General features: G+C 35.2%; 1 protein-coding gene and 1 long non-coding RNA gene across 2 annotated transcripts in view; one reads left to right on the forward strand and one right to left on the reverse strand.

Annotated features, from left to right (window-relative positions):
* The window catches only part of LOC118192072 (glypican-6-like), a 419518-nt gene that overhangs the window by 368745 nt on the left and 29706 nt on the right, over window positions 1-21067 (forward strand). The window contains exon 6 of the mRNA XM_085825209.1: window positions 20177-20307. Within this exon, the coding sequence (XP_085681335.1) occupies window positions 20177-20307 (131 nt within the window). The remainder of the gene's footprint in view (window positions 1-20176; window positions 20308-21067) is intronic.
* The window catches only part of LOC118192071 (uncharacterized), a 296284-nt gene that overhangs the window by 163375 nt on the left and 111842 nt on the right, over window positions 1-21067 (reverse strand). The window lies entirely within an intron of this gene.

Consider the following 21067-nt stretch of genomic DNA (forward strand, 5'->3'; position numbering starts at 1 on the left):
TCATGGATGTAGTTATTTGTCTCCAGTCTTGGTTCCCAAAAAAATTTTTTTAAGAAAGTCCATGGATTCAGGTATCACTGAAAGTCCTGCAGTCGTACTCTGTTTTTTATGAATGTTTCTTTTGGATTTCACTTACATTCAATTAAAGCATTTAGCGATCTTTTCCATCCTTTTTTTTAATCTTCCAAGCCTCGTAAATTTGAGGATTCGAATGTCATTTAATTCCTGAATAAGTTGAAATGAAAAGGGGATAGGGAAATCACTAGTGTAAAGGGGGATATAAAGCATTCCTTCGTGGTGGAACGATTAGCACATTCGGCGCGTATTCGAGCGGTCCAGGTCGGCGAGGGCATTGCTCATTTTTCATGTCTTTTGCTTAAAAATAACCGAATGTCTTTACAAACATATGTGGTAATTGTATGTGTATACTCAGAGCGAGCCGTAGGAATGGAAAAAAAATTTTTTAAAGTTTATTTATTAAAATTTTTTTTTCGTTGGGCCGTTGCCAATCAATTGTGCATTAATTAGGAAATTTAGAGCGATTTGGTGTCTCCAGAACCTGCCGCTATGTGCAAATGCACTTGTTACATCGTCAGAGATCTGGCCTTATCCATATTTAACAGACGTTTCACGTAAACCACTTGTATGGATTTCAGTCAGCAAATTATGCAACTAAAGTAAATAAAGGAATAGAACATAATGCAGTGCTCCGCAACCTTTTCTCACCTGCGACGCACAAAAAAATCTTTCTGGAATTTCGTGGCACACCAAAGAGTTCCGAGTTATCAAGGAAGTGCCGAAAAAATTCAAATGCTGACACACTTACAATCACCCACACAACAGTGAAATATATAAAAACATTTAAAATAGACATTATTAAGGAAAAAAATTGTCATTGTGTATTAAATACATGATAAAAAATTGCAAAATGTCAAATACATGTATTTGATTGCGGCACACCTATATCCTACTCATGGCACACCAGTGTGCCGCGGCACTCTGGTTGCGGAGCACTGACATAATGTATAGTAAATATTTCTGATAGATAGAATAATAGAAATATTTTCATAACTGACAGCTATGCATAATACCCCAGTTCGTAAGCGTCGCCGACAGCCGTGCCGAAGTGCCTGGCTTCGAATCCCAGAAAAGGCATAAATGTAATACGCGGCGAGCTGAAAGTCCTGTCGTGTAGTCTGGTGGAAGCGGAAAGGGGTAGGAGACCCTTCGACCCGTCCCCGTGTGTTCTTCATCAAAATTGGCGGCGGAACTGAGTTAAATCGCAATATCAACTGAAAGGTGCTATTGCCATTGGCAGGCGTAATCTAGCGCTCCTTGCCATGAGGAATTTCGTGAGCTTCGGCTGACTACGTCAGACAAGTAAGCATAAGCAACAAGAACATCTGTAAGCAGTACGGAAAGCTGAATTCTAAACAATTAAGGTAAATAATTATTTTAAAAGTTCATAAATGTATACTTGCAATGTGGCACTCACGACTCCACGAGATTATTAATAGTCATTCCATGTAAAACTGGTTTGGTTTACGTGATTACGCCTAAGTCTGCCTAAGGGGAGGGGTGCCTTCCTGGAGAACTGTCTTGTATGCATGTAACGCATAGGGAAAACCACGAAAACGCCCATTCAGTCAGAGCGTTCGCGGGATTCGAACTTCAGACCAAACTACCAGTGTTAGCGAATTTACCGCTCAGCTGCTGGTGGGCCCCTTAAAGGTGCCGTTCAAACTCGGGTATATCTGAGCTAACAGACACAACTGACTTATCACTTATCACCGAGTGCATATAACTTATCACCGAGTGCAAATTTCGGCAGTTGAAACTGCTAAGGAATACGCATGCTTTAATGACTCCCATTAGCGGCCGAACGGTAAGGGCGTTGAATACTGATAGTTCGACCCGGATTTAAATTGTACATGGGAGTTTTCGTGGTTTTCCCATGTGTAACGTAAATACGATCCAGTTTTTTGTTAAAAATGTTCTCCGCCGAGACATCCTTTCCCTTAAGCATATAAGGTATTTCTCCCACTTCCCTAGCGTGCCTTCGTGTTGTAACGGTAGCACGCTGGGCCGGTATTCCAGAGGTCCGTGGTTCGATTTCCGGCGAAGGCGGTTGCTCATTTTTCATCTTGCCTGCTTCCAAAAGAATCCTAATGTCTCTACAAGCGTATAGCTCTCGCGTGCTTTGCGATAATCCAAATAACCGAAACATACGCAAAGGGCGTTAGGCCAGAAGGGCTATTAATTTCGTTAATTAAGGGCTAATAATTAACCAATCTCGAAAACCAGTTGTACCTCATAGCGCAGCAAGTTGAAAAATCTGAACTGTACGCGCAGCGGAGCTTGTCGACATATGGAACTGACTCCGTTAGCTCAGATGAAACCCAGTCTGAACTTCCCTTTAATGGCTAGGACAAACCACTAAAGCAAGAGTTGCATATTCTAATACTTCATTGCTGTTGTGTTTACAATTTCCGAAGAAAATCTATGTTTTGGCTAAGCAGGGTTACCTGGTTTATATGGCTTAGAATCTTTCATTTATTTTCCACATTATAACAATGCATGGTGATCGATGTGACGAAGACAGTGTTTAAAAACAGTGTTCTTAACAACAGCTAAGAATGGGATGCAAAATTAATTGAATTAATGAAATACGAAATAAATCATCGTTCAATTAAATTCTTCTATTGTGTTTTCCGGCAGTTTCTATTACGTTGCCGTCTTCGGTTGCTTTGGCAATCGATGCAGTCAGAGGCGGGTGTGTGGGGTGGCTCAAGCAACAAACGTGAGGGGCCTTCGGTAATTTTTTAACAATAGCAAACGCACGCTGTGTCTTAAGTTAAAGAGGGACTCAGTTTTTCTGGTGAGATGAGCCCCTCTAATCGTAAATTTATCACCGAGTGCAAATTTCGGCAGTTGAAACTGCTAAGGAATACGCATGCTTTAATGACTCCCATTAGCGGCCGAACGGTAAGGGCGTTGAATACTGATAGTTCGACCCGGATTTAAATTGTACATGGGAGTTTTCGTGGTTTTCCCATGTGTAACGTAAATACGATCCAGTTTTTTGTTAAAAATGTTCTCCGCCGAGACATCCTTTCCCTTAAGCATATAAGGTATTTCTCCCACTTCCCTAGCGTGCCTTCGTGTTGTAACGGTAGCACGCTGGGCCGGTATTCCAGAGGTCCGTGGTTCGATTTCCGGTGAAGGCGGTTGCTCATTTTTCATCTTGCCTGCTTCCAAAAGAATCCTAATGTCTCTACAAGCGTATAGTTCTCGCGTGCTTTGCGATAATCCAAATAACCGAAACATACGCAAAGGGCGTTAGGCCAGAAGGGCTATTAATTTCGTTTTGGCATTTTGTGGCGTTTTACTTTTGAAATTGTTGCCACCAATTATTATCTCCCTGTATTATATTTAAAGAAATTAAATAATGAAGAATCTGCATACATGTATGCACGTTTTTCGCATTGTGATAAAACAGCGGTATCTAGAGCCATCTAATTTTGAATAACGTGCGTCTCCACCCGAATATGGGCATCTGAAAACCCAAATTTGGAATTTGTTTTATTATCTATTTCATATTTTTTAAAAGCATTTATGAGTTTTTGATTAAGAAACTCGACGATTTCAAAGCGAGCAATGTATACGGGGGGGGGGAATTATTCCGGTGCGCGAGACTGTTGCGTATCAAAAATTCTAAAGATATGCTTATTTTAAATTAATATGCGATATTGCTGTTGAATTAAATTGTATGCCTCTTTGGGAGGGGGAAAAAAAAGCCCCTTTGGGCGTAATTATAAAATTTTAAAACTTTCAGATTTTTTTAAACATTTTATATTATCTCTTTCGTCGTTTTGTTTTAACAAATTTACTATATTATATAACATTAACTGTTTTTCTATCACGTCAATACTATTACTAGATTATTTGCTGCTCTTGTTGCGCGTCTGCCGCGCAATAGTTTAATTAATTAATATTCGGAAAAATTATTTCGGTGATTTATTTATTTATTTATTTATTTATTTATGTGTGTGTGTACCTAGATTATTCAAGATATACACACCGGTGGTACAGACATGCGCTGTTCTTTAAATATGACATATCCGAGAAAAGCTATTTTTTTATCTCAGACTGAGCTAATTTAAATGTATATAATTTAATCATAGTCCATTGCATTTATTATCCCCAAATACAGCAGAGATTTAAATATCATGACTTTATTCATCAAAGAAACACGTTTTGTGAAATACCTTCGCTTATTACGTGGGGTATCATTATCTAATCTTAGAGCAATTTGGGGCCAAATGTGGCAGCGCTCACAGCCAGTGCAGTCAATCGCCTTTGTCCATTGTCCAACTGATGCGTCACCATTTCAATAAAGTTAAGATTTTCATGCTCAGGGGAGGGGGTCAATAAATAATTTTATAGGAAGTATTCCACTCTCCTGTTCATTGATAGATAACGATGAAGATCTTCATTGAGTGAAGACCTCTTCCGAGAGTACACGACTGATTGACGCGATATGCTCGCTTCTCGGCCGTGAAAAACGCTTCGTACAGACGTAAAGATATGGAAATATTTTTTTATTGAGAGATTCCAGACATATAATTCTGTATTAGGAATTACGTAAGTAAACTGAAGAAATTCATTTTTCGGAGTAAAAGACCGTTCCTTTTGTGTTCCTCCTTGTCGTCGGTACCATTCCAAACACACGAAAGTGCGATATTGTTTTTCTTAAGGATATTTAAAATGAACTGTATTGTGATTCTTTCATAATAAGGAGATTTAAAAAAAATTCCTATGTGTGGCGTGTAGTGATGAGTCGGTACTACCGAACCGGGTATTTTGTAACGGGCACTTAGTTGTAACGGGTACTGAAAATCGATACATCCAAGTACCCGTTACTTCAGTACCGAAATCGGTACTTTTCGGTATTCGTTATTTCTGTACCGAAACGGGTACTTTTCGGTATTCGTTACTTCTGTACCGAAACGGGTACTTTTCGGTATTCGTTACTTCTGTACCGAAACGGGTGCTTTTCGGTATTCGCTGCTTTGTAACGAAAATATGCGTCTCTTCTCGGTATTTCGGTATCCGTTACTGGAGGATCGATGAGGGTTCAGCTCACTTCGGTTTTGGTACAAAGACAGTAGTATCTGGTTGTATTTTCGAAATGGTGATATGCGCTCCTTGTGTCCATGAATGGCCTGCTCCTCAGACACTTCCGTAGTTGACATGTTTTCTGATATTCAAAATCTTACACCGTACAGATAAAATCAAACACGTGGTGACGTGGCAGAGTTCCTTCAGTGGTACTCCAAATCGTTACTAGGGTACTCCGATACAGCAAACGTTACTAGGGTACTACGGTACAGCAAACCGTTACTCTGGTATTTCGTTACTCCAAATCGTTACTTGGGTACTCGGTACTTGAAATCGGTTTTCGGTACTTTTCAAAGTAACGGTTACTTGAGTAACGGGTATTTTGTACGGGGTACTTGTCTGTACCCGTTACTCTCGTACCGGATACAAGAAAGTACCGAAGTTGCCCATCACTAGTGGCGTGAATACAACCCGCTTAGTTGTTCGTAGAAAGTCATCCTTTAAGGTGCCGTGATTTTTAAATGGCAGATAGCCCTTGCGTGCTTTGCTGTATCTGACTAAAACGTATAGCTACCCAACCTTTCGCGATTCATCACTTCCGAGTCCCCCCCTCTCTCAGCGCCGTTTAATTTTGTACACTGCCTCTTTACTCTTTTAAAATGATATAGTGCACGGCTAGTCTTTGGAATATGGTAACAGATAGTTTGGCGATATTTTGGTAAGGCGATAAAGGTTACTAGCTAGGACTTTAGCAGTGTACATGGATAAAGTCAAGAGTGTGCGCAATGCCATTTTTGTGCAATTCTGGGATGTTTTTTTTAAGTGAAAATACGTGTTTTTTTAAGTGAATATGACGTGTACATGGATGATGATACCGTGTATATGCAATTCTTAAAAACGCGGCAAGCAGTGGGCGATTCTGCATTTTCTCCCAATTTCGCACCTAATCTTCGTCATGATTAAGCACTTTTGTTCCATAAAAGTTCTAGCATAAGCGTAATTCGGCTAGCAGATTGTTGGAAAAGAAAAAAAAAAAAAAAAAAAGCCTTTACTTCGTGAAAACAAAATGGCGTCCCCCCAAAAAACTAGAAGGTTGCTGTAGCAGGGTTGGTCGCCAAATTTTCGTCAAAAAATTGCCAAGTTACCATAATCCGAAGATTAAACTAGTGCATTGGTGTTCAAAAATAAGAAAGTGTTTACGTTTGGTCTATCATCATCAGAATTGATAGGCAGATTTTTATGTAATGCGAAATCTTACAAGAAGGCATTCCTTCGATTCGGCAGATAATACTTAGGTTTTTAACCAGATAATCCAATCCAATAATACATTATAAATTATATTAATGGATTGTTTATAAATTATATTAATGGATTCTTCTTATTATTAGCCCAGAAGGGCTATTAATTTCAAAACAGCATTTTGTGGCGTTTTACTATAAACGGCAAATCACTTTTTAAACTGTTGCCACCAAATATTATCGCCCTGTATTATATTTAAAGAAATTAAATAATGAAGAATCTGCATGAATGTACGTATGTTTCTCGCATTGTGAAAAAACAACTATATACTTAGAACCATCAAATTTTGATCCTCCACCCGAACAAGGGCACCTGGAAATCCGAATTTTTAATTTTTAATTTGTTTTATTATCGATTTCATATTTTGTAACACTTCAACGAATTTTTGATTAACAAACTAAACGACTTTAAAGCAAGCAAGGGCAACACTGTACGGGGGTGGCATTTTTATCTCCAGCGCGCGGGACTCTGTATCGAAAATTTTAAAGATATGTTCATTTTAAAATTATTTTGCGATATTGCTGTTGAGCTGAATTTTATGGTTTGAGCACATATAACGCGATATTTAAATAAAGTTAACACACAAAACGTTAAAAAAATGCCGCTTTGGACGTAATTTAAAATCTGAAAGCTTTCAGATTTTTTTTATTATATTATTGTTAAAAACATTATAAGTTAAACATAAAAATTTACAGCGTACTGTTTAATTATTATTAAACTTCATTTATTTGGTTAGAAAACACAACGAGCAATCTGAATTATTAAAAATATGAAATCATGAACTTGATGAGAGCTACTAGAGAAAGTGAAATTAATTAATGCCAATAAAAGAGAAGAGCTGAATTTTAATCTACTTTTCGGTACTTCGCAACCTTGTAGAATCCGTGATGTTTTTTGAAGCATGAAACACGAGAAATTACCTTTGCCATCACCGGTATTCGAATCCCGAATTGCCCGACTGCTTTCCGGGCGGCATATTTCACAAGTGCACATCAGCGCAGCCACTGAGGGAGGGGTTTCGAAAATGGACCAATGAGCTGCTATTGCTCTTGTGATACTAAATCTTCGTGCATGTGGGCGTATGTTGTTTACGTTTTAATTTGCATTTGTTTCGCAGTTATAAATATATGACGTAATAGTAGAAAATCTCGTGGTGCTTTCGTTTTCTGAATTTGATTAATCGCTGACATTTCGCTTTCGCGATTTTTATCACGCATTAATATTAGGATTGATGTTCACGGCATATTATGTGGATTAAGAGAATTCAAGTATATATATTTTTTTAATTGAGCGGAGAATGACTGAAAGTGTTGAATCTAGTGTTTTCTTATTTCAGTGCTTGCATTCTTTTGATTTTTAAAATATAAGATTCAGAATACATATGATCTGATTATATCCATTGTTTAACATTAAAAATTATATGTGAATAAATTGAATATACTCGATGATAAATTCCCTCTGTTTGATGAGTATTTCTTGTGTAGACAGTACATTTAAGAGTTAGCATTTATTAAATGGGAAATTTAATGCTCTAAATGTATACGAATGCAAATTAGTAAAGTTTTATGTAAAGATTGCATTTGGGCTCAGATGATTATCACATTTTCTTTCTTCATCTTATTTACTGCTTATTAAATAATATTTCACATCGATATTTTTGCGAAGTTTCCAACATGTGTTTGTATTTATTTCAACCAGATAGTGAAATCTTCATAAATTCCTATATTTCACCTAACTTCGCAATGAAAAGTTTTAGAAGCAATCGACGATGCTTTAATTATTTTGTAAAAAAAATTGCGTGGCAGAATATTTTCAGCCATCTTGCTTAAATCTTAAAGCACACGAAAGGTCATGTGACATGACAGAAATATTACTGGATGCTCATTGGTCCACCCTAGAAGCCACTCCCTCGGTGGCTACACAGATGTGCACTTGTGAAATATGCTTCCGGGCGTGCTACCAATCGCACCACCAAAGGACGCAAGGAGTACGGCGAAACCTCCTTTGTATTCTCCCCCCTAGCTATTTAAAAGATGCTAGGGAAGGCGAAGAAGCGCCAAATCTAAGTGCTGACATTGTCCACCGTATTTTCAATCGGGTGCCATTTGTAAAGTCTATTTAAGTGTATTTCGAGTAAAGAAAATGCAAAATCATTTCCGCCTTCACCAACATTTTAACTGCGGATCTTTCGATTGGAAGGCGAACGTCCTAGCAATTACATCACGAAAACACACAGTGAAGAATGCAAAAATTCCTTACAACTGAAAATAATTGACTTGTAAATTATTCATAGAATTAAATGAAAAATTTTAATTTAAACAAAACAAATGAAGTTGATAAGCCATTTGTTCTTTTTCATGTTTGTGAGTTATATCTGGATAAAAATACTAAGAAACTGAACACAGTTACAAAAATCGTGGCTTAATACTGAACTCTAATAAAACGTTCAAAAAAATAAATAAATAAATAAATAAATAAATAAATATAAAATAAAATAAAATAAATAAATATAAAATAAAATAAATAAAAATAAAATAAATAAATAAATAAATAAATAAATAAAAATAAAATAAAGAAATCAATAAAAATAAAATAAAGAAATCAATAAAAATAAAATAAAATAAATAAATCAATAAAAATAAAATAAAGAAATCAATAAAAATAAAAATAAAATAAATAAATAAATAAAAATAAAATAAAGAAATCAATAAAAATAAAATAAAAATAAAGAAATCAATAAAAATAAAATAAAATAAATAAAAATAAATAAATAAATAAAATAAAATAAAGTAAAATAAATAAAAATAAAAATAAATAAAGGTAACACACAAAAAGTTGAAAAAAAAAACGCCACTTTGGCGTAATATAAAATTCGAAAGCCTTTAGATTTTTATTACTATTTTGTTTTTCTTAAACTAGATGATCTAAATTAGGAACTTTGAGGAAGGTGGTGGTGGAGGGGGGAAGCTTTCCATCCACACTGTAAACGACAAAATTGCACTTGCGAGTGCTATGATTGATTAGACGTAGAAAGTAACTGTAATATGGAAAAAAAAATAAAAATACATTTTAAGTAATAAGAAATGTAATGAAAAAGGTATTTTGTGCCATTTTTGTAATATCTTATAATTGGTAATTAAAAGAAAACTGCGTTTCTCTTCCTGGTATCAACGTTTTCCGCAGTATCATTATCTTAATTATTTTGCTATTTTAAAAGTTATTATAATCGAGAATTTTTATTCCAGTAATGGAACCTTCCCCCTTTTGTTTTCCGGAAATAAGCGTGTTTGTGCCACGTAATTACTTTTTGAAATTTTCGACTTTTTTCTTTTAGTTTTGTGTTTTTCTAAATTGTAAGTAATTATGATATGGAACATGACATGTTTTTCTACCTGGCTGCATCAAGGCAAATTATGCCTTAATGAATGTTTCAGTTTAAAGCGGTTTTGCTTTAGCATTGATTGAATGATTTAATTTGATTTCGTCTTTACGAAACATTAAAAATTAAATCTCAGTTTTTGTTCAAAAATAATCGCTTATTTAAATTCATATCTTCTTCGATTTATTAGCAGTTTGTCGTATTATAATTCAAAAACGCGGCTCTGTTGGTAATTTTCTTGACATATTCTTAAAAAATAACCAAAATGATTAAATATTAATTTTACTTTGAATTCCAGAGTTAATTTCCTAATTTGTACTTCATAATGTTTTTTCACTCTCGAATAGACTAAAATTTAACACATATGAAATAAAATCTCCTTAACAATATAAAAGGACTAGAATCCTCACTTATTTCACCTTAATGATACCCAATGACCATTAATAACAAACATCTCAACAGATTGGAAATGACATCCGTTCTACTTTCTAACAAAGAAGCTTCCATTAGCCTCTTAGGACAAGCTGTCTGCAATAAACTGATACAGTTCCTTTCGGGAAACTGAACCTGATGCTGCATACCTTAGGGAAAGGGAAGAAAACAACATCGCAATCTCGGCCGTTTCGGGCGGTTGTGGTCGTTCGAATGAAAGGCTGTCTCGGGTGTTTTGGCCTTCAAAAGGTTAAATGTCCAGAAGTCAACCGAGGCAGAGGGTATTGATCCTTCTTGTCACCCTTAAAACCAGTAGTAGTTCCAGGACCTGTACTACGATACCATGAGTGTGTCTGTAGCTGTCTCCAGGAATTGTTAATTAAAGCCTTTCTTTTCGTGTATAATTCAAGGTAGGTCAAAGGTTCATGTGAACTTGTGTCTAAGCTAAAGGTAAATATTTTCCAATTTTATTGAAGCCAGAGTATCAGTATCCTAGAACTCTCAGATTTACGGTAACCCATAAGAGACATGTTGTGGTTTTTTATTCTTACTGGTAATTTCAAAATGGTATACAGCTACTTTTATTTTAAGTATTACGGGGGGGGGGAATTGTGCGTAACTCATACGAGACCCACAATTCAAACTGTATTTTTGAAATAAAATACAATTTAAAAAAAAAAGGTTTTCATGCAATAAGCTTTGATTTAAAATGGGTGTGCGAAATAATGAACTAAAAGAAAAGTAATTTATCATGTATTTTAATGGAAAAATAGATTAAATAGTAATATTTACCATGATAAATTAAAAAAGAGATAATGGCTTATACATTTGACAAAGTACTTAAATTAATAGGTTTCGTTATTTAGACGTCCACACTTATTATTCGCGATGTAAAATGGTAGATGAATTTTGTAAATAGAATTATTAGATTTCCATTAAACTTAAAAGTTAATTTTCTCCTTTTAGTGTCATATCCATTTTAAATAAAAGCTTAATGTATAAAAACCTTTTTTCTGTCTTAGTATCAATGGAAAAAATTTTAGTCCTTATAAAGCACAAGCAGTACATTTTAAGAACACTATGAAATAAAGAAACATAACTGAACATCATTCAGACAATGAAGACATCGTTTTTGTATATCCATTTTCGGAAATTATATGCAATAACAGTGTTGCAACAAGCATTTTATTGAAGCTTTAAAAAAAAGTAAAAGCTTTCAGATTTTATATAACGCCCAAAGTGACGTTTTTTAAACGTTTCCTGTGTTGCCTTTAATTATTACATATCATGTTCTAAGCACTTAACCCACATAAAAGTCAATTCAGCAGCAATATCACAAAATATTTAAAAACGGCATAACTTAAGTATTTCCGATAGATAGTCTCGCGCGCTGGAGATAAAAATATTTTTTTTCCTTTAAACTGTTTCCATTGGTCTTTTTGAAATCGTTGAGTTTGTTAATCAAAAATTCGTTAATTTTTACAAAATATGAGATAGATAATAAAACAAATTCGAAATTCCAGATGCCTATGATCGGGTGGCAACCTACGATATTCAAAATTTTGTGGCTCTGGGTACCGTTGTTTTTTCACAGCGAGAAAAACATGCGTTCATTCATGCAAATTCTTCATTATTTAATATCTTATAATACAGGTGGCAACAATTATAAATTTTAAACAAAAATTAATAATATTTGGTGGCAACAATTTCGAAAGTGATTCAGGATTTTATAGTGACCAACGCAAAATCCCGTTATTAGACTAATAGCCCTTCTGGTCTTAAAGAAGAAGATTGTTGCCAATTTGTTATTAAGTGCGCGAAGATGGCTAACCCAAAAGCAATTTTTTCACTGGAAACTCATTTTTTCTCGTGATTGCTTAGACTGCTGCACATTAAAATAATTTTTTTAAAGGTACAAAATAGCTAGATTAGTATGTTTTATACCATTCTTGTTTGAAAAGAAGGTGTGGTGTATTTAATTATGGCAAAGCATACTAGGGCTATCTGCCTAATGGGAGGGATGCCTTCGTGGAGGTCTTTCTAAGGGAAACTGGCTTGTATACACGTTACACATGGGGAAAACCACGAAAACGCCCATACAGCCAGCCCGTTCGCGGGATTCGAACCTCGGACCGAACTACCAGTGTTCAGCGACTTTACCGCTCGGCCGCTGGTGGGGACCGTTTGAAAAGAAGGAGAAAGGTTTGTTTTATTCTGTGAAAATTTCAAAATTTTATATCCTATTTATTTTTAGATGCTGAAGTTTTAAAATGTCAAATAGTTTAAAAAATCGAGCGATTTTCTAAAATTTCCCAAAAGCTCAGAAATTAAGCTATAATTCTCGGACAAATGTCATTGAAAAATTTTCCCATCCCCCGCTCTTATTTCATGGTGCAAACAGTAAAATTCTGCTATGTTCAGTTTGTTCTTTAAACGTGAGAAAAATCCTTTAAACAATAAATTATTTAAACAAAACATACAAACAAACAAAAAATTGAAAGCTTTTAGATTTTATGTTATGCCCAAAGGTTTTTTTTCTTTATTTTTCCCAACGTTTAGCGTGTTACCTTTATTTATTAAATGACATGTTCTTCGCATTTAAACCGGAAAATTCAGTTCAATAGCAATATCACAAAATATTTAAAAACAGCATATATTTAGAATTTCTGATACACAGTTTCGCGCTGGAGATAAAATTTTTTTTTCGTACAGTGTTGTCATTGCTGTCTTTGAAATCGTTGAGTTTGTTAATCGAAATTTGTTAAAATTTTACAAAATATGAAACACATGAATAAAAAAAAATTCTAAAATTGGGCTTCTAGATGCCCATATTCGAGTGGAGGACTACGTTATTCATACATGTATTTATGCAGATTCTTCATTATTTAATTTCTTTAAATCTAATACAAAGCTGCAATAGCTGGTGGTTGCAGTTTGAAAGTGAAACCCCGTTTATAGTGAACCAACGCAAAATGGCAAAGCAAAATTAATAGCGCTTCTGGATAAATTGCCTCTTTGGAGTAAAAGAAAATCTAAATCGAGGTTTGAAAAAAAATCGCTTCATGACATTGCGTTGTTATCGACAAACAGCGTGTGTACAAAATTTTAACTCGATTGCCTATAAGAAAGCAGATTAAAAATCGATGGCAGAATTCTGTTCATAGTGAAAAACCATGAGTGAATTAAATAAAAACTCATAATATGTGACGTGTAATTTTAAAATAAAATATCGCTCAGTATTTCATTTTGAAATTGTAAGATACCGAGGTCGTAAACATCAAATAAATAAGTAAATTCATGAGTTAAAATTGAGTCTGCCTTGGTAGTCAAAGTATAGTTAAGAAGAAACATGTGTTGGAGAGTGCTCTTTGATGACATCATGAGTCCATTTAGCCGACGTGAATTAAGAACGAAAGGAAAGGCTAATCGTAAAAGGAAAGCAACCGAATGGACAGATAAAATTCCTGAGTTGTTTTGATCGAAACGACGTCACCAGCGCCGCACTTGTTTTCCAGCCCAAGGTGCCAAACGGAATGTTATTGAAGAGGAAGTCGAGCTTATTTGGACATAAATACCAATCTCACCCGGATTTCGTAAATGAAGAAGACTCCGAGGAAAACCAATAAATGTCCAATTCCGCCACAAATCGGCTGCCACCAAACGATGGATAGACGTTTCGTGGGGAAAGGGGATTGGGATGTGCCGCCAGTCGTCCGCTGACGCTTGACCTTCGAGGTCAAGACGCAGAGAGATTCGTTGAACCACAGCTGTAAATCCGTCATTAAACCACTTGCCAGGCGAGCTGATGGGTGATCATCAGGTTAAAACATTTCGGACGCTTGTTCTCTCGGTGAAGGAATTCCATGATGGTTGTTTTTATATCCGCGATTATCATTGTTTTTTTAATAATATCTAAGCATTATTATGATCTCTTTGCTTAGGATCGCCCCTAATGAAAATTAGTGGCTAGATAGTATCATAATATTTTTTACACGAGGATAAAACAGAACTCCGTGTGTAAATAGCTAAATTTTTGTTTAATTTTTATGTTCAAAACTTCTTTATAGACAGTGTCTCACAAAAGTGATGAGACACTTGTGCTTTACAAAAGGAAACTGTAATAAAATAAATTAAAAAAACATGTAAACATTTTTTGTGGGTGTTTTTCATACTTAAATTTAGTAACAATTATTACATAACATACATTTTCTCAAAAGCAATTGGCAGTAATTTATAAAATCGTCTGCAGTATTTCTCTCCAGTTTTGGAATTTTTGTGTTTTTTTTAGCTCTGTGCAGCTATGAATGCTAAACGAAAAGAAACTTTGCCTGAAGTTCGAAAACAAGTTATTAATTTGTATATTGAACGTGGAAAATCTATAAGAAAAACTGCTGAAACAGTTAACTTGAGTCATTCAATAGTTTTCAATATCATTAAACGATATAAAAAGAATCATGTGATTCAGGATAAAAGAAGACCTGGCCGACCATCAAAGCTATCCAATGGAATAAAACGAATTATCGTTCGAAATATTAAAAAAAAATCCAAGAATGAGTGCTCCTAAAGTTGCTGCTGATTTACAAGCATTATATGGAGTAATTGTTAATCCTGAGACTATTAGAAGAGTAATTCGATCTGCTGGATATCACGATGGAGCAGCCGGGAAAAAATTCTTCGTAAGTGAAAAGAATAGAAAACTCAGACTGGCTTTCGCAAAATCCAACATAAATAAGAATTCTGATTACTGGAATGAAGTTATATTTGCTGATGAGAGTAAATTTAATATATTTGGTTCTGACGGTGGAATCTTGGTGTGGAGAAAATCCAGGGAAGAATTTCGTAATCAGAACTTGGTGCCAACTGTAAAACATGGTGGAGGAGGAGTTATGGTATGGGGGTGTATGTCGTCCGCTGGAGTTAGTGATCTTGTTTTTATTGACAGTATAATGGATCGGTACAAGTATATTGACATTTTAAATCAAAATTTGAAATCTTCAGCACGAAAATTGAACCTTCATAACGATTTTAAATTCTACCAGGACAATGACCCCAAGCACATTGCTTTGAACGTTAGACTCTGGCTGCTGTATAACTATCCTGAAATAATAAAAACACCACCACAATCTCCAGACTTAAATCCCATAGAGAATATTTGGCAAGAATTGGAATCAAGAATTCGCAAACATACCATTTCTTCAAAACAACAATTAAAATGGGTGCTTCAAGAAGAATGGGGTAAAATGACTCCAGAAATCACAAAAAAAAAAAAAAAAAAAAAAAAAAAAAAATTAGTCAAATCCATTCCAAGAAGATTAAATCATGTTTTAAAAGTAAAAGGAAATCCAACAAAATGTTAAAACCTTTTAAAAAGTAAAATTTTTGGATAAATATTTGATGGAAAAGTAAGTGTCCCATCACTTATGTGAGCCATTTTTTGCTCCGTTCTAAACAATTATATTTTTATTAAATTAATATTTTAATATTTTGAGAAAATGTATGTTATGTAATAATTGTTACTAAATTTAAGTATGAAACACACCCACAAAAAAGTTTTACATGTTTTCTTAATTTATTTTATTACAGTTTCCTTTTGTAAAGCACAAGTGTCCCATCACTTTTGTGAGACACTGTATACTAATATCATAGCGTTTCATACGTGCAGACATTTTGTAAATGATTTTATAGCTGTTAATTTGTTAATGCTTTTCATGTTTGAAGTTTATTGATATATAAAGCTCTTTTGAAGGGATTATTATTGTTGCCTTGACAAAAATCCTTAAGAAAATTCGCTACTTGGGTTTTATACTTTTAAATTCTGTTGACTGAATCTTTCAAAAGCACAGTTTTGTTTTCCTGGTGTGGGTGTTACGTATATAAATTTAATAAAGCAGACATTCACTGTAATAAAAGTTAACTTAGAAACATCAGTCCTTTAGCATTTCTCAGGCAAAAGCACTTTTTTTTTTTTTTTTTTTTTTTTTTTTTTTTTTTTTACATTTACCAACTGCATCCTCGGAAACCGCTCAGAGGGGGGTGTCCTCAACGAGTCTTTTCCTTGATTGCTTTCTGGATTTCCGGACACTGGGGTATGTTCCTATGAGAAAAGAAATTTCTCTAATAGAAACCCGATGTTTGTAACAGTTTGGCTTGTTTGATTCTGGCAAAGTACACAAGGACTATCTGCCTAAGGGGATGGATGCCTTCGTGGAGGACTGTCTAAGGGAAACCGCGTCGTATACACGTTACACGGAAAACCACGAAAACGCCCATGCAGTCAGTCCGTTCGTTTTGATTCGAACCCAGATCAGAACTGCCAGTGATCAACGTTTTTCCCGCTCCGTCGCTGGTAGGCTTGCGCTGTTTAGACCGAGTAATTTTCCAGTGTTCAGAGGCGATGTTTTTCTTCCTTTATTGTACTCTGTATTCTATATATTAAAAAATGTGAAAGGATATATAGACAAAATTTAATTCATACAGTTTTATACGAATGTACTAAAACGAGGGGGAAAGAGTTTAGTTATCATAATATTCTTGCCCATACATGACTAAAACTAAAATCATTGGGCGCTTTTATACGAATTAAGTTCCTTATCCGACCTTAACTTGTAGGCCATTATACGACCTTAACAGCATTAGAAATGACAACTATAAGAATAGTTACTTACCTTCATTTCCTTAGGAATTTACTCTTTGACGTTATTTAAAACTGGCCATGAGCAGTTTCGCCATTTTGTTTTAATCGCATATATGACTAAATATTATTTAAGTAAAAAATATTTTCTCCATGTTGTTGTGTCTTTATGCAGGATCCAGACAGCATCCGAGTAGTCATTGTAAGCCGTCCGGGTGTCCGGCCCTGCTGTCACCTGTCTTTAAAGGTCTGTTTGGGTAATAAGACACCGAAATAGAGCTCTTGATTGAAGTCGAAAAGTCTTTCAAAGAGTATTATATTTTCATCAATCAAATTAAGGAAACGGTACACTTCGAAATTCAATATAATAATAGGTAGCTTATAAATTATATTAAACTGCTGTTTATCATAATTATACATTTATTCCGATTCGGTTAGCATTCTGGAGATGTTGCGGATGCTTCTCAAATGACTGTGCAATTTGAGATTCGTGACTGTATGTTCTAATAGTAAAATTTTGTGCAAGTTGTCTACAAATCTGCTTTTAAAGGTAAAATTACCAAACTCGGCGAAGATTTGTTAAATAAGAATACGTGAAGAGTTTTAATGTAAAATACTCACCAATAGCTGTCAAAGGTATTTAAGCGTTGTTGTTATAATTTTATGATACGAAATGCATTAGCCACGCTTTCTGCCAAATATGATTACCGAAAAGCCTACAGCTGAGCTCCAGAAAGTTTCACAACGGTTTATAATTGTAGGTATTGAACGCCTGTTAATAGGCATTCGTAGATATGCATATGTATGTGCTTCTATGTAATAGATAACCCTCATGTACAATTGACGACACTTAAAGTTTTCGTATTATTCAGCCAGAGTGTATAATTTAAGTAAGGAGTTAAAGTATGTGATGTGTTTTCCCCATCAGTGACCGAATAGATTAAACCACTAAACGCCTGTAGTTCGACTCAGGTTAAAATCCCAGCGAACGGCTGACCGGGAATGTTTCCACATGTGGTAATATGAATACAAACCAATTGTCCTCGGAAAGTCCTCAGTGAACCACCCCCCCCCGTGGTTAGGGGAGTCTACTGCGGTACCGAAGGACCCGGGTTCGAATCCCGGAGAAGGCATGGATGTTTGTAAATGTAGAGTGTCCGTGCGGTATGGGGACACTCTAAATATGCGGCGAGCCGGAAGTTCTCTCGAGAGGTTGTTGATAGGGAAAGAGGGTTGGGAGACCCTCGCACCGCCCCTCCGAGATACTCTGCATCAAAATTGGGGGCGGAACTGAACAAAGTCGTACTGTCACCTAGTGTGGTGCTGAAGGATATTGCCAACGACAGGCGGAATCTTGTACTCCTTGCCATAATGAATTTCGTGCGCTTGTTATGATGCTACCGTCAGACGAGTGAGATAAGTCACAACATAACAACACAAGGACTCACTGAAGTAATCCCCCTTTTAGAAAGGTTGCACCTGTGTGCTTTTTGTCAGTTAATTAACGTGTGTGATTCATCTAAATACTTTGTATTCCTTTCAAGTAAGTCATACTTCTGAGAAGAGGATTTGTGTGTTTATTTACATCTCAATGATATTGCTATGAGTTTCTAGCAAGGCAGCTTGCTGAACTTTACAGGACGTAGGGTGTCTCCAAAGTTCTAGTAATTTAGTTAAATTATATTTTTATTTCGTCAGTTTTCATGCATATTACAATGCAGTTTTTCTACGTAATCCCCATTTAATTGAATACACTTATCTCACCATAAAACTAATTTTTTAAGCCGCTCTCAAAGAACGTTTTTCAGTGTCTGCCTCCTTATGGCATAGTTAAATTCTGAAACCCAAACTCTCCGTAAAGAGTTTTATATCAGTTTGGCCGCTACGTTCTAGAAACAAGGCCTTTATGACGTCACTTATCGTCTCGGTTTTCATGGTGATGTGACGAGATAGATGAATTGCCTCGTTCCTGGAAGGTTGCGGCCCACCAGCGGCCGAGCGGTAAAGTCACTGAACGCTGGTAGTTCGGTCCGAGGTTCGAATCCCGCGAACGGGCTGGCTGCATGGGTGTTTTTGTGGTTTTCCCCATGTGTAACGTGTATACGAGCCAGTGTCCTTTAGAAAGTCCTCCACGAAGGCATGCCTCCTCTTAGGCAGATAGCCCTCGCGGCTTTGCCGTAATTAAATAACCTAACCTAACCTGGAAGGTTGCGGTTCGGCACGCTGAAGATCCCGGGTCCGATTCTAAGCGAGTGCACAAGTTAGTTTCGTTTATTTCATGTTGCTAAATTCTTCTTGATCTGCGAAAATGAATGAATTTTTCTTCGTTAAGCGGACTCATACACCTTAAACCCCTTATGATCTTCGAATATGTGACTGTTGAAAGAATTGGAATATTTTATTTATTTTAAAAGCAATTACTTCCAACTTTTTACAGCTGACTACATAATATAGCTACTTTCTGAAATAGTAACCAGAAAGTTTGTGTTGCCACAAATATTTTTGTAATTTAATGTTCTTTGTGACAAAATATTTCGCCATGTTTCCACCTTACGCGCATGATATTTTAAAAATGGCTAATGTTACATACTTGAAATTTGATGAAATTCTTTATATGGGTACTACTTTCTAACTGAACCAACAATCTGATGAATATTTTAATATTGAAAAATTTTATGGACGAAAACATTATAAATTTTGTTAATAAAATACATTTTATAAGCTCAACTCGAAATAAAATAAAAATTTAGCATGAAATTTTTAGAATTTTAGGTTCACAGTAGTTTCCAAATGTTATAAAAGCTATATATTAAATATGGAATTAAATTGTGAAACAGAATGTTTTAAACTGTGCGCGCAAGTTGGAAACATGACGAAAAATGTTGTCACAAAGCGGATTAAATTATAAAAATATTTGTGGCAACACAAACTTTCTGATGACTATTTCAGAAAGCAGCTATATTACGTAGTCAGCTGTAAAAAGTTGGTAGTAATTGCTTTTAAAACAAATAAGTTATCCCAATTCTTGCAACAGTCACCTTTTGTGTATGAGTCCCCTCAAGAAACCATATCCTCGTTGTTAAACTCCCATAAAATAAACTCACTTTTAATTTTGAACTTTATTGAGCAAGTTTGTTTTTTGAACCACTTATTTCATACCAGATAAAACAGTTCATGTGCTTATGGATAAACTCATTCTCTTGAACCAGACGTGTGAACTAATTATTTGATATTAACTTTAACTTTCACTCTGTCACTGACTGACAAATTGCTGCTAATCGATGGAGATTGATTTGGGATTATTATACTTGCAGATGCGATGATGATGCTTGCTTCGAGACTTGAGAGCTCTTTCAACATCGAATCCGTGGTGGATCCTATCGACATCAAAATATCGGATGCCATCATGAATTTCCAGGAGAACGGGCAGACAGTGTCGCAGGAGGTGAGTGAATAGCTAAATACGTTCGCCTGCTCAACCCTTTCACGGCTGATGTGGTTAATTTGAAATGAATGCTTTGATAAGTGATTATCTGACTGGCTGATCAAAGTGTGACTTTAAGTGCAATTTAACTGTAGTAGGCTAGAGAACATTAGAATGGACCGTAGATTCAGAATGTTGAAAATTCGTGCATTCAGCGGCGATTATTGTTTTATAATTTTATGTTCGGTTTATTGGAAACTCCTAAAAATGATTCAAGTAAGGCCTATGAAATAAATTTCACCACTCCCCTAGCTAATTTATACTTTGTGGAAGCTGGATGTTAAAATATTCAGTTAACTGTCAGTAGCTCAAAGAGCACTAAAATTGAACTAATAAATAAAAATAAAATAAATAACTAAATATGAATAATAACAGGTAGTTTTATTTTCGTGCGTTATGAGGTATGTATCTAACTATTAAATTAAATTCTCAAATTTCTGTGTAATGCACATAGTTTTCTGTTTATGCAGATGATATTTGACAGATTCAGAGTTTTTTTACTTCCTTGTACGAAGTAAAAATGAAGTATTGTAATCGCGAAAAGTTTCAGGCAGCATATTTCAACGAAAATATCCATTTTGACCGCTATCGAATGCAATTGAACGATGTTTTTGCGTCATATCTGTACGTAAGGACAGAATAAAAGACTCTTTTCCTTCAAAAAAATTATAAAACTGCTTTAAAATTAATTCTGAAGAGAATTTTTCGTGGCGTCTGTACG

Source organism: Stegodyphus dumicola, chromosome 10 (assembly GCF_044657685.1).
Source record: "Stegodyphus dumicola isolate Sdum_Otavi_A_Nest chromosome 10, ASM4465768v1".
NCBI classification, from domain to species: Eukaryota; Metazoa; Arthropoda; class Arachnida; order Araneae; family Eresidae; genus Stegodyphus; species Stegodyphus dumicola.